The sequence below is a fragment of the Bidens hawaiensis genome, unplaced genomic scaffold, assembly GCF_021521415.1.
Source record: "Bidens hawaiensis isolate Kalapana, Puna unplaced genomic scaffold, B.hawaiensis_p1.1 tig00057219_1, whole genome shotgun sequence".
NCBI classification, from domain to species: Eukaryota; Viridiplantae; Streptophyta; class Magnoliopsida; order Asterales; family Asteraceae; genus Bidens; species Bidens hawaiensis.
Genome location: NW_027500339.1, coordinates 11991 through 27410, shown reverse-complemented (window position 1 = coordinate 27410; position 15420 = coordinate 11991). Strand labels below are relative to the sequence as shown.

General features: G+C 34.3%; 2 protein-coding genes across 2 annotated transcripts; one reads left to right on the top strand and one right to left on the bottom strand.

The window, feature by feature from the left end:
- The first annotated feature begins 423 nt into the window (after positions 1 to 423).
- LOC143601836 (U-box domain-containing protein 45-like) lies at positions 424 to 2844 on the top strand. Its single transcript, XM_077079134.1, has 2 exons — positions 424 to 716; positions 1469 to 2844. Exons 1-2 carry the CDS (start codon positions 493 to 495, stop codon positions 2220 to 2222), a joined length of 978 nt encoding a protein of 325 aa, XP_076935249.1. The 5' UTR covers positions 424 to 492; the 3' UTR covers positions 2223 to 2844.
- A 1108-nt stretch (positions 2845 to 3952) lies between these two features.
- Positions 3953 to 6406, bottom strand: LOC143601835 (altered inheritance of mitochondria protein 32-like). The gene is made up of 5 exons (XM_077079133.1): positions 6066 to 6406; positions 5922 to 6007; positions 4835 to 5140; positions 4670 to 4753; positions 3953 to 4559 (listed from the first exon to the last, which is right to left on the bottom strand). Exons 1-5 carry the CDS (start codon positions 6318 to 6320, stop codon positions 4259 to 4261), a joined length of 1032 nt encoding a protein of 343 aa, XP_076935248.1. The 5' UTR covers positions 6321 to 6406; the 3' UTR covers positions 3953 to 4258.
- Between the last annotated feature and the right edge of the window lie 9014 nt (positions 6407 to 15420).

Here is a 15420-nt window from a genome sequence, read left to right as displayed (position 1 = left end):
TAAGCAAGAAAATATTGTATACATTACTTGTGGAAATAACTCTCGTTTTTTTGCTACAAACATGTAATGGAGCTCTGAAACAAGGCAATAAAGTAGACGTACTCTTTTAACTTTAAATGATCTCGGTTATAGTGTTAGGTCGTTTCTCGTATTCCCATAGTTAGTTAAATATTTCAAAGATATAGGCAAGTGAAGAAAGATTAGATTATACACATGTCACATGGTTTGATTATATATATAAATAAATATTTGTTCTATATAAGGAAAGTTATAAAGGATCCCAATCCCCAACTCACCGGAAAAAAGCAGCAGCAGCAGCAGCTTATAATATAATGGTCCCTCCCTAGCGAATAGTAGCCTTTGCTTCTCATCCAAATTTACTCTCTCTGAGCATCAATCAATCTACTTGCAATATCAACTACCAAATATTCAATCCAAACTTAATTATAACTATTGCTTCATTTCTCATTGGAAACTTACTAGATATATTCTATGATGGCCGATGTTCAAGTCATGGAAGCGCTTTTGTTCGGCGATCATGAATCGAAAGCAGCTGCTGCAGAGGCCGTTCCTCATCTCACGAATAAGCAGAGACAAAAACTGGCTGAAAATGGAGCCATTCCTGCGCTTGTGTCCGTGCTTCATGCTCAACGAGATGTTAAATCCTTAGAATTTGCCATTGTTGCTCTCCTTAGTCTTGGCTATGGAAGCGAAAGGTTCGATTCGTTTATTATCTATCTCTCTTTCCGGTTTGATTATTATTACAATGTCTACTATGTTACACCTTCCAAAAGTGTACATTGGCTTGATTGTAGTATCTATCATACGGTATAATATTTTTATTCGTTTAATTATAGTAGCCGTATGATATAATACGGATTGTATGGCCTTCCTGTTGCATCGTACGCCTAAGGGTGTGCATGAAATTGAAATAACCGAAATATAACCTGACGTAAGGTATCTAAAATACAAAACCCAACAAGAAACCAACAGTTTGATTTTACTACTTTTCTTTAAAAGACCAATTTTCGTTTCTGTTTTACATCAACCAAAAAAAAATATTAGTTTATAAGAAATTAATAAATGATTCAATGAAAAATATTTAGATTCAAATGTTAATAATAAATTAATAAAAAAAAATTAAGAATCAAAATTTTAAGCACAAATTCATATTTTAAGGCATTTTTTTCTTAAAATTTTTAAGCCCATATGATAAATTTGAAAAAAGATAACTAACCAAACCTATTGTGAATACCGAAAATCGAAAAACCAAAACCAAAACCAAAACAAAACAGTTTTCAAAAACCCAAACATCTAATTTTGTTTTTTTTGTTTTTTTGTTCGGTTTAAACCCAAAACCGACCCAAGTGACCCATTACGCGTAAATAGTGTTTGAATAACACATTAGTGGTGTTTGTATAGCAATGGCCTTATCATCAACCTAATTCTTTCTGTGTTTAATTTACAGAAACAAGATCAGGATTGCGAAATCAGGAGCGATTCCTCTACTTCTAAACCTAACTCGATCGCAAATCCATCCATTAATTGATCATGCAATCGCAGCACTTCTAATCTTATCATCATGCTCAGCAAACAAATCACCAATGGCTGCATGTGGCACCATTGAAACCCTCATTGAAACACTTGTTGAAAACAATAGCACTCAAGTAAAACTTGACATAATAGTCACTCTCCATAACCTATCACCATACATCCCCACTGTCCTTTTACCATGCACATCATCTTCCTTAATCCACCTCATAAACGAGTGCGAAAAATCATCAAAACTAGTCGAAAGATCGATAGGTTTACTCAAAAACATAGTTTCTGCGTCGGAAGTTGCCTTGCGAGAGATTGCATCGACCACATTTGGGATTCGGGCGCTTGTGGAGACGGTAGAGGAAGGTTCAAAGCAGTGTAAAGAGTATGCGGTTGGGATATTGTTGATGATGTGTGAAAGTAGTAGAGAGGTGTACAGAGGGATGATATTAAGAGAAGGGGCGATCCCGGGGTTGTTGCAAGTTAGCATTGATGGGACTAGAAGGGCTAAAACGAGTGCCAAGTCGTTGCTTCGGCTTTTGAGGGATTGTTCAAGTGGTTACAGGAGTGAGAGGTCAAAGAATGTGGTTTTGGAAGAGGTTATGGGTGAGATTGATAGAGGTGAAATGAGGAGGATTGAGGTTGGAATGGTGGAACAGATGATTGCTAGGCTTAATATGTGAATCTTCTTATGGAAACAGAGGTTTAATCCTCTGTTTTTATTGTAAATATGAACATTAAGTTACTAACTGTTGTATATGTGATCAAGTCAAGTTATATCTGATTTGTTTTAGTTTCTCTTTTTAAAAACTAATGATAAAAGAAGTGTTGACGGATTAACCCAACCCACTACCACCTCGTCACGTAACATAACAAATGCTAGAATCAATTCGACAATTACTAGAAGTAAACAATCACAAGAATGTGCAAAACTCTCGCAAATTGTAAAGCCCGATACGGACAAACAGTATGGAATCAAATTAAATGTGGTTATAAGTTCCGGTTATAGCAAAATTTCGTTTTATTGGTTTGGTCTGATCGTAATTATTTGCTATAAAAAAACTCCACGGGAGAGAATAAGAAATAGCACAAAGAGACCATTATGATGCGAAGGAGTGGCGTTGTGCCATATGTTGTCTTCCTGAGCCATGCAGTTTGAGTGGTGACACTCTGACTATTAAACCATGTCATTACCACTTAGGCAATTCGGCTTTAACTAAGGCATCTCTTTAACCTCACGTTGTGGCTTAAACCCCGTTACCATGTTAAAACCTCATCATTTCCTTGTTAAAGCATTTAGGCCCCATCATTTCTTTGTTAAAGCCCCGTTACCATTTTCTTGTTTATCGCCCGTCCTTAATGCCCCGCTATGACGCCACATCAGTTTTGTCACTCTTATAGCTTATCATAACCATTAATAACTCCTATTAGAAGTGAAGACTTGTCAAAATTCTAATGGCCTACTGGTAGTGGCTTGAGCCCACTGGAATGGGCCTAAATTAAGTTATCTCCAAAACCCTTACAAATCCAATTCTCCAATTATACATTTTCCTTTATAGCAATTAAATTAGTAAAATAACATATTATATTTTTAAATTAAAATTACAGTCAGAAGTTAGTTTGTCAATAACATGGGACTCCCAGCTTTCCTGAAATCCAGCTTCAAGGACTATTTAGCTCTTGACTCAGTGGCTTAAGCAAACGTGATTATTAAATCAGTTTGGACCCAAACCAAACTGTGGTTGAAATTGGTTTGTAGTACTATTCTTTCTAAAACTAAAACCCAAATCAAACCGGTTAAAATCAGACCCAGTCCTTTCCTCTTAGAAAACCGAGTTCAACCCAAACAAGATTGGATAAAGTCACAAAACCCAATTTAATCATCTTTGACCAAAACCAAAGCGGTTTGAGCCTAGAACCTATTTGTTCACCTCTACACTTTTCCAAAAGCCTAATCTGACTTAACCTGAAATAATTCATTCTCGCATAAGAACTCAAGCTGATTTTAGCTCAGAGTAACTCACTCGTTGACCGAAATAAATTCATCTTATATATTGGTATTTTAAGACGATATTTTTAGACTGTGGAGGTGAGCCAAATATGAACTCAATTTCTGTTTCAACTAAAAATACCAAATCAACAAGGCTGCACTCGTATTATTATTGGCTCAAACCCAGCTCGATCCGAACTTAGTGAATAACTGAAGATGATTGCAGCTCAGTATTAACACTTGAGCATAACCAAGAACCATCACAAGAATTTCACATGTATAAATCCATATTAAAATGAACTCAGCACTAATTTTTTTTAAATGAACTAAAAATAAGACAAAAACATGTAAAGAAAAACACAACACTAGCATAGAAAGTACAAGGTCATATTAATAACATGCATCAACATCCTGTAAACCCCCTTAGATCACCTAAGTACCACTTATTCATCTCACTTGTAGCATACTAACATGGTACCAAGAGGTTCAGAACAAAAACTAACCAATAAGATCATCAAAATACCATAGTCATACTAATTTCTACCCTTACAAACAGGGCAATATACCGAATACTATGTTCGTATACCTTCAAAATCTAAGTAGGTTCATATATAGTGATAATGATACTTGACAATATCCTTGCCATGTGAAACACTTTGTTTTAAGTTTGTAATAATACCCGTAAAAAAGGCCAAGTAAAACGGACCCGAGTTACCATGAGAGCAAAACTCACCGTGACCTTTTATAAAGGCTATACGCCACGGCCACAGTTGCCACTGCTCCAACCACAGCAGCAGTTGTAAAAACTTCGTGTTGCTCCCATTTTCTTGTGAAGAAGTCAAACTTGAAAGATGACTTCTTTGCACCTGAATTATCATCTCTGCAGCATGAAAATCCATTAGCACCTTGACAACAGCCTCCAGTGTTTTCCTTCTCGTCTTTTGTGTTTTCCTTCACATCATTTCCATTCACAAGTGGCGGTTCAACAACCTTGTCGGCTTTCTCAACAGGGGGAACACCCATTTCACCCCTGCAGTTGATTGAATCAAGTTTCATCATGGTGATTTAATTGTTAAACAATAATGCAAAACGAGTCGATTTGGGTTATACATAATGATTAAAAGGAATAAATAACGGTACCTCCAAATCCTTTCAATGACCTCACCCTTCTTGATATGTTGGTCAAGCAATTCAGCCACATCATTTGGAGTAACATAACCATACCTACAATATACGAATAACGCATAATATTAGAGAAGATAAGAGATCACATAATACTATTAATATGGTAACAAGTCATCTTACCAGTGTCCAGAAACTTTCCCATCCTGAACCTTGCTATATATAATCAGATTCCCAGCATACTTGTGGCCCCCAACATGTGAACAAGCACTCACGAAAACCTCATCCTTCAATCCTCTCACTCCAATCTCCTCACTGAACTTCTCAATCAAAACCGGTCCACAAACACCACACCTTTTATCTCGACTGTTGTGAGCACACACAAACACATACGAACCAGTCACTGTTTCCTCTGTTCCTAAAGACCAAGGTTTGCCACTCACAAGCACATCCTCCACAAAACTATCAACGTTTGATTCTTCCAAGCCCCTTTAATTAACAAAACCAAACAATGAAATGATCACATGCCGAAGCGCAGTTTGGTGATGCTGTACAAGATTATACTACAATGATATCCCTAGTTATCGTAAGAAGAAATACGGTAAAATATGGTAACTAAATCCGTTAGAAAAGCTATTAATGCTAGTAACATTCACGGATTTTATCATTAATATCTGATTACACTTCTGCATATTTCATCATCACCATCTGTGTTAAAACCTAAAATTCTGTTTTCGTTCGTTTCTTTGTTTATTGTATTTTAATTTATTTAGTCATTTAATAACTTATTCACTTTATAATATTTAGAATAAACAAATTAATTTTATTAGGTAGGACTTAGCAGAGGTTTAGTGTACCCTGAGCCACCTCACGTGTCCTTGAGTTCAATAAACCAGACTTGCTTAGCTTGCTATACACGACCTATACACTGTTGAGGTGTAAAGTGTAGTACGATTTTCCTTTTTAAAGCTTATTTGATGATCGGTTTTTAATTTAATTTATTTGTAACCACAAACAAATGACAACTAAATTTCAAACTCAAAGAACAAATTATATTCTAACTATAGTATCTCTAATTCTCTATATCAGAACCGTTACATACGAACTAAACATATTAGGTAAAATACTCGTGACGATCCGCACATAACATCGAGTATCATTTCGCTTTAAAACTAGAGTAAAAAACAGCTCGTAAATCAAATCAAATCAAACGGTAACAATAAAAAACACATACATAATAATTTGAAAACCCTAGCAAAAGTGAGAATACCTGTACTTATTCAGATCGGGAAAAATCAACACATCACCATCCGATAAACCAGTACAATCACGGCTCTCACAGATCGTCAACAGAGTCTACAAAAAGCCACATCAACAACACTTTCATAATCATAAACTCGCTAATTAAACAGACCTTAACAGCGATATCGTTCTTCCGGTCCTTAATAGCTCCAGCAAGTCGCTTCGGAAGGGGATCCGAGTCGGACGACTCAACACGAGCAGGCCAGTCGTTGTGAGACTTGTAGCAGAGGAAAAGGTGACGGCCGTAGGGGTTGACGGATCCGGAGAGATTCTCAGTGTACATCTCTGGGCGTTGGAATCCGAAGCTGACGTCATCGTCTACGACGGTGGAAATGTCACTGGTGCCGTTCTCAGATGTGGCGGCCATGCCGGAAATTTGGTGATCGGAAAAAGAGGAGAGAGAGAGAGAGAGAGAGAGAAGATTGAACGGCTGTGTTGTTTAATAGATTTTTTTGCTTTTTTTAAAAGAAGAAAGTCAAACTACTCGCTGATGTTGCTTTTTGAAAAGATTAAAAAAATGGGTTTTAACTTCTAGAATAGGGTTGGATACTGGGTAGGTTTGTCTTGATTTTTTAATAATAACCTCAAAAGTTTATTATTCGATTATTTTTATTGACAGAATTACAAATTTTGTCCTTTAAAATAAGACGAATTACGGTTCGTGTCTTTTTCTAAGTTTCCTTGCAGGCGGTGTACTTTAAACTTTTTTTTCCTACAAGTTTTGTCCTTTATGCTAACTGGGTTAGAAAAAGTCAGTTAAATGCCCTCACGTGAGACGCATGTGAGGGTATTTTTGTCTTTTCGTCTACCTGCAACTTCTTCTTCCTCTTTTCTTCTTCCCCCTATCTCTCCTCTCATGTGCATCCACCATCACCACCCACCTTCTTCTTTCAACATCCAAAACCCCACCACCACCTGTTGCCGACTGCCACCACTACCCACCACCTACCGCCGCCACCATCACCTGAACAACTGCCGTCATGTGTCTAATTCAAACATCTCTACAGCAATCTCCCGCCGCCGGTCACACAATTCCTTCCATCTCGAATACTCTCCGTCAAATTCACCATCTCTTGTTGCGTTGTCTCGTCTCCAGTGACCTTCGTTAACGGCAACGTTGATTTGAAAGCGGTGGAGAGGTTGATTTGAAAGCGGTGGAGAGGAATGAGATTAGGTCAGGCTCCTTACAATAATAATAACTGCTCAGATCTGAGGATCCGCCGCCGAAGTAGATCCGACAGGTCTCCGTTTAATCTGGTTCAAGACCTGATATCAATCAACCAACTACACCTCTTGACTCAAAACCTGAAATCGAACTATCTGAAACTGATTTGAACCTTCAAACGTATTATTATTGCTACAATTAATCAAGCGGAAGTAAGGAAAAATCAGAAACCGTGTTTGACCTTGTAAATACCGACGCCCCACAAATTGTTCGCTGCCACAAGCCTTCTAACCAAGCACATCAGCAATCGAGTCCAGCACCATTCAGAAGTAAGTTTATTGTTGATTTGCTCATTTCCATTTACCGATTCAAAGCCCTATGATCTTGATTATCGTCTGTTACTTTTGTACTCGAATTTTAAAATTGACATTAGGGTTCAACTAGAATAAAGAAGATGAACTCTTTTATCACCATTTTTTTATCTTGTTGCATCCCAAGTTGACCAGAGAAGGTGCTGCTGCTTCTGATGATGCCCAGAGAAGGCGGTGGTGGTGATAGAAAAGGTAGTGGTGGTTGGTGGCATCTGTTTTTTAAAATGAAGAAGAAAGAGGAAGAAGTTGCAGGTAGACGAAAAAACAAAAATGCCCTCACATGCGTCTCATGTGAGGGCATTTAACTGACTTTTTCTAACCCAGTTAGCGTAAAGGACAAAACTTGTAGGAAAAAAAAATTTAAAGTACACCGCCTGCAAGGAAACTTAGAAAAGGACACGAACCGTAATTCGTCTTATTTTAAAGGACAAAATTTGTAATTCTGTCATTTTTATTCCTAAACTCAAACTAGAAACATGATAATATACATTTTATTTTTAACATTCAAACAGTAATAACCAATATGTTGTTATTCTTAGGATTATTTTTATAAGTGTTTATCAGTGTTTTAAAAACTGGTTCGTACCGGCCGGTTGAACCGGTAATACTGGATTTCGCATAGTAGGCCGGTATTTTTGGACGGTTTACTAGAACATCAAACCGGCGGTTTTTTTCTAAAATACCGGTTTATACCAGTAAACCGGTTTTAGTCCAAGAGATTTTTGATATGCGGTCTATATTTTCTAAAACTTAATTTAAGCTAGCGATTAACATTGAAATGAGTAAACTTTTGGGTTATTTTTTTGAAAATCAAGTGATTTGTATTATTTTTTATTACAGAATAATTTTTAGATTATATTTTTTTAATAAAATCATATGCTTTTGGGTTATTTTTTGAATGAAAGTTGCATTTAAATGAAAATACAAGGTAAACTATTCAACCCGGTTGAACCTCCCGGTACAAAGTAGTTCAACCGGTTGTACCATTTTTTAGCCTAATCCGGTTAGAATAAAAACCTGTTTTTAAAACATTGGTGTTTACTGTTATTTTTTGTTCGTATTTGTTAAATTTCAATTATGAGACGTTAAAGTATTTGCTGATTTATATTTTGTTGTTATTATTAGATTTTTTTTATTTGTTGTTGTAAGTATTTGCTGTTATTATTTTATTCTTAATTTTGATTAATTTGTTGTTATTATTAGATTTTTTTATTTGTTGTTATAAGTATTTGCTGTTATTATTTTATTCTTAATTTTGATTAATTTGTTGTAATTTTTAGGTTTTTTTCTTTGTTATTATAAATAATTGTTTATGTAGATTATTATTGTAGTTAATATTGTTTCTTATGTTCTCATTATTTAATAAATTTGTATTGGTTCTTACGTTTTCATGTTAATATTAAAATGCACATGAACATTCCCCACTCAAGCTAACCATTATTGATGTTTGTATGAATCATTTAACTTGCGGCCTAATGGTATGAGGTTTGGATTTTTTTTTTTAACGAAGATTCAAGTTCAAATCTCACTTGTATCACTTTGGGTGGATATTGACCACGAAGGATTTGAGCTAGGCATTGCGAAAAGGTTGTTAGTTCGAACCATTTGGGTGGATATTGACCACGAAGGAATTGAGCTAGTCCTTGTGCAAAGGTTGTCGGTCTAAACCCCGAGCCCACCCGGGTTTTCGTCCCACCGTGTGTTACGCCAAAGAGTTCTGCTCTTGTGGTGACACAACGACTATCAAGTGGAAATCGACGATATGGTTTCCCCGGGGAATGTTGAAGCCGAACCCTGAAAGCCAGTGTGGATCATGTTAAGACAACATAGTCTGGCCAGAATAGGGTAACGAGATTCTCCAAATTTAAGGGGTGTGGTAGCCTAAATATAATAAATACGTCGTTTTAAAAAAAATAATAATGTTATGATGATGATTTTTTTAATCTAAAATCAAATCATTGAATATTTGAAGGGAAAATTCCCAAAATAGACCTATTTTAGGAAGATATTCTAAAAATGTCCCCCAAATTTTAGAATTCCAAAAATGTCCTCCTTTAACTCATCTTCGACGATGGGTTAGGAAGTCTAATGCATCTTTGACAACGCGTTTGTAAAACACATCGTCAAAGATGCGTAAACACGTCGTCAAATATGCGTTAGAGTTCCTAACGCATCGTCGAAGATGAGTTAGATTTCCTAACGCATAGTCAAAGATGTGTTGGCCTCTTGTTTGTTTTTTTAATATTATATTAATATAACTAATTCTACTTATTTTTGTGTTTTAATAACTTTTAATATATGGAGTTTTATATCATTTCGAATACACCGATAAAAAATGCTTATTTTAATCTATATGTTGGCATAAATTTTATTTAAAAGTGTGCGGGTCAAATTTTATTGAATACTTTGATATTAATTTGACATGACTCGGGTTTAAGTAAATTTATGTTTATTCGTAGATAAAAGTAAGCATGTTTTATCGATATATTCAAAATAATATAAAACTTTATATATAAAAAGTTATAAAAACAAATATAAGTATAAATAGTTGTATTAATATAATATTAATAATAACAAACAAGAGGCTAACACGTCGTTGACGATGCGTTAAGAAGTTTAACGCATCTTTGCCGATGTGTTAGGAAGTCTAACTCATCTTCGACGACGCGCTAGGAAGTCTAACGTATCTTTGACGATGTGTTTTACAAACACATCGTCAAAGATACATTAGACTTCCTAGCGCGTCGTCGGAGATGAGTTAGATGAGACGTTTTGAAATTTTAAAATTTGGGGGACATTTTTGAAACTTTTCCCCAAAATAGGTCTATTTTAGGAATTTTCCATAATTGAAACCAAATCAAACAGTAATCTATTTGATTTCACGGTTCGAGATGCTTTAATATCTAAAAGATGTAAATGTATAGAGTGGAAGCTTTAATTTGCTTGTATGACAAGTTATGGATGTTTGGCTACTAATTTGTGTAGGTATAACTTTGTTAATGTACTTACACAGTTATACATGATGTGGGTTTTGTTATCAATAAAATGGTCATGTTTTGAATTATGTCAAAACACGTATGTTTATTATCCAAGTGTTTATTTTATCTTTCTTGTGTCTTCTTAAATTATAAAATGTCTACAACACAGCAAAGTATACTTTTTTATGAAGAGTTTCACGTTCAATTTTTCGCTTAGAACTATAAATTAAAACTTGGTACAATTCGAAAGTCTATTGGTTAATCAGTTGGCAAATTTTAGAATTCATTGGCAAAATAAAAACAATGACTAATTTTGAACAATTTACGTATTGCCCAATCTCAAATCCACAATAGAAATTCATTAGCAAAACTAAAACAATGACCAATTTTGAACAATTTACGTATTGCCCAATCTCAAATCAACAATCAGAAGGCATAAATGGCACCAACATATCGGAAGGCATAACTCGCCTCTACAAACGAATCAAGGTTTTTATCAAGAGCGACACATAAATGAAAATGAAAGGTAACATTTACCCCTCAAGATAAAACATGGGCTTTCCATTAGTAATCGTGTATTTAAGTGCCTTCATGTACCAGTAGTGTACCACACATAATCGTGGTTACCACAATTGTACATATAATGTATACAATCAAAGTAGATGTACATGATCAACTTGTATTCAATAAAACCGTTCGATACACAATATAATACTACTAATCATTATCGCTTAAAGACATGCGGGCACTATAAATACAATCTCTCTCACCATTATAAACTAAAGCTTATTCGAACCCACATTTGAATATGTTGTTACCTTTGATGTTAACTTTAATTGTGATGTAGGAGGGGGGTCATAGGGTTAAACCTTGTGTCACTTAACTAGCACACTATATATTTTCAATTGGGGCATCCGATAAAGTTACCCAACTCATTGATCCTTTACAGACATATTCTGCCTTAGTGTTTATTTATTATATTCATAATTGGCCATTTAGGCGTTTACTATCTCAAGTTCCTATGTCTCACTATTTTCATACCTAAAGGTTTCATGTCGTTGCGCCTGTCAAAGAATTAAGATATGATTATACTTCTGAAAGAAAAACATATATGAAAAATAAATCCAATAATTTTTTTTAAAACTAATATTATAATTAGCACTTTCACTATTGATTACTAGTTATCAATAAAACAAGAAAATATGTAAATCTTCAAATAAATTGCATATCCATTTTACAGTAAATAAATAGATAATCTTACTAATCTATTAAATTAATACAATGTTGCCACATGTCCTTCTACTAGAGTGTCTATGATTCCATGTCACCATATTTCCATTCTAAGATTCTCTATTATGCTGCCATGTGTCAAGTGAACCACAAAACCAAAAAAAAAAAAAACGGTCCATTTTCCATAACCCACAAACAATCCAACCAATATTTTTTCTCGCTACTCTCTATACGAACATACCAAACCTAATCCGCCGCTACTATTCTACTAAAGTCCCGGCCGTCATATTCCGACTTCTCAATTATTGACCATGTTATACTTCAATTCCATCTGTGGAAAGGTCTACAATCGTTTCGATTCCGTTCAAATCATCGTTTGTCATACGAGATGCGATGAGGTTTTTTTCTCGCAATTGATGATTCGTATAACATATCCATTCTCCGGTCAACATAATAAAGGTAATTAACAGACGATTTTTTCACCTTGAGATAATTATTATAATAACATCCGATGAATATAGCCATGAATTTTATAACTGTTATTTATAGTTCGAGATGATCATAATTGACTTCTTTCCGGCCATACTGTTATAAACGTAATTTTATGTTTAATGATATTCTCCGGCCATTTTTTTAATTTTTTCATAATTGACTTTTATCCGGCCAAACTGTTATATTATAATTTCCGGGCAATATTATAATTTAATATAAACTCTTAATTGTTTTCCGGCCACTTTGTAATTTATGTTTTTATTTTCGACCAATTTCCGTTCGGTTTTTGATTTTTTTCAGGCCAATTTACTATTAAATTACTATTTAATTTAAATTTCATATTAAATTATAACATTCATGTTCCAAATATAATTTATTCTATGATTTATTAAAAAAACTAATTTACCTAACTGATTCCATGATTAGTTTACGTTCTGACTTCAATTTCAACTTCAAATTCAAATTATTACTCACAATATTTAAAGTTTTGACTAAAATTACTATATTTAAAGAAATAATTCAATAATTAATGTTGTTTTTTTTAGAAATCGGTTGATTATATTAAAACTTATTTTAAGAAATTTTAATTTTAAGAAATTCTAATATGTCGAAGCTTCCATTTTAATTTTAAGAAATTTTAATTTTAAAATAAATACAAGAAATCGGTTGATTATATTCAAACTTATTTTAAGAAACGTTATATATTCGGAAACACTATGTTATTTTTTGAAATTTTAATTTACAATAAAATTGCCCGGATGATTATATTCAAATTTATTTCAAAAACCTGTATATTTTCATAAACAATAGGTTATTTTTGGATATTATATTTATAATAAACCAGTTGATTATATTCGATTTTATTTTAAGAAACTTTCTATATATAATACGTTTAACAAAATTAAAATTCTCTACATTCTACTATATAATATCTAAACACATATTCATTTTTCATAATCATAGCCAGTTTCTTATTTTCTGCCATGTAAGCTTTAACATTTTTCATAATTGTGTTTAGTTTTCGGCCACTTTATTTAACTGTTTTATATTTTCATTTAAAGCATATGACAATGGAAGCTCAGAACTTTACCATGCTGAATCAGATTGATGTTCTCAAAACATCAACATCAACTCTTAAAGTTAGAGTTCTGAGGCTTTGGAGCATAAAAGATAACAAAAATGTGAACGAGGATTTTTTGATTGAGATGGTTTTAATGGATGAAGAGGTAAGTGTGTATTTATTAATCTGTATATATGTTCGACTTTCTACAATTTTTATCATTGAATAAATTCTTATTTCTTTAATGACACGAGAATCGTATCCAAGCCATAGTTTACAAACAGGATATCTATCGATTCAAAAGATTCCTCAAGGAAAGCTCAACTCTGACTATAATTAATCCGAGCGTTGGTTTTAATGGATCAAACTACAGAATTATTGATTGTCCCAACAAATTAGTGTTTGGACCAAACACTCATGTTAATCCATGTTAGGAGTTTGAAGGTCGCATGTTTGGATTTAAGATGATTTCATTTGAATCCGTAATCAAGAAGGAAATTTCTTTGAAGTCCACAATTGGTAAAATACTATTAGTATTCAAAGAAATTATTTATTCAATTTATCCTTAGATTTCTAGTTGATGTTTTACTTAATTTATTTATTTTAGATATAATTGGTCATATGGTTCATATCTTCAAGACGAATGTTTCAAACGTCAAAGACAAAAATAAGCGTACAATGGAGTTATGTGATTTAAGGTACCACTATTTTTATATATTTTATTTAAAAAATTTTGTTAATTGACTTTATCTTGATTTTGAACACTTATTTTTTTAGTGGAAATTGTGTGTATCTCACGCTATGGGATCATTATGCATCGGAGCTCTCTAAATATGTCGTTGATCATTTTGATGAACCACATGCCGTTATTGTTCTCCAGTTTGGTAGGGTTAAGTATTACACTGGTTCTGATGGTAAAGGTAATTATGTTTACTGTTTTCAAGTTAATTGAAATATAAGCATATCACGTTAATCTAACTAATCACTCATTAATATTCATTTTTTGTAGAGAAAGTCTGTGTGTCCAATTCTTTTGGATCTAATGTTAGCCGTTTGTTCATTAACGACTATTTATTTGAGATAGAAGAATACAAAAACCGGTATATTATTTTGTTTTCTTTATTCTGTTTACTACATTAGTTTTTGTTATTTATATTTTAGCCCTTTTAATTATTATTAAATGTCTAAATTTAGAAATATGTAGTTTGTTTGATTTGCTGATTGGCAATGATGTCGCTATTCGTAAACCGATTCCAGTCAAGATGCTCTCTTCTGTTGATGATGAGTTTTTGAAAGCTACAGATTTGTTTAACATTTGTGATATTTGTACCATTATATTTGTAAGTTAATTATTAAATTAACTATTTAAACGATTATATTGCATAACTTGTTTTTGACTTATTTGCAGCCTAAGAATATCATTATCCTTGGTACAATTTGTGACATCTGCCCCGATCCGACCCGGCCCAGGTACCCGTTTCTCTGACCCGATCTCTTTCTTTTATGATTTAATATTTATACTTATATTTTACTTTTAATAATAATATATATTTTCCTTCCCGCCTCTTTCTCTCTCTTTCTTTCCGCCGTCCCGTCCCTCTTCTTCTCTCTTTCCGCCTTGTTTCCCTCTTTTTCTTCTAACTCTTTGCTTGTCCTTTGTTCCTTCCCGCCTAAGGTTGTCTGCGCAGCTCCACGCGCCAGACCCCTTACAAGGAATCCTGCGTGAAGACCACCTGTTTCAGCGATACGCGAGACGAACTCTTCTCGCAGCGCGCTAAGAACGGTAGTCCTTCCCGCGACGCGCTAAGGATTTGTAGTTCTTCTCGCAGCGCGCTAAGAATCGTAGTTCATCCCTCGACGCGCGAAGAATTATAGTTCTTCCCGCGGCGCGCTAGGAATTTTAGTTCCTCCCGCGGCGCGCTAAGAAATGTGATTCTTCCTGCGGCGCGCTTAGAAATGTAGTTCTTTCCGCGACGCGTTAAGGTTGGTTCTGTCTGCCTTCGCGCTCGCGCTCTCTTGACCTTCTGTGTCTGCCTTCGCGCCTTAGCTTTCTCGCGCTAAACCCTTTGAGTTTTCTTCTGTTGAATCTAGCTGTTTGCTTTTGTGTTGTCTTATCTTTTGAGCTGTTGACCTAATCTGCTTTATGTCTGAAAAGCCACTTTTGGCGCAGC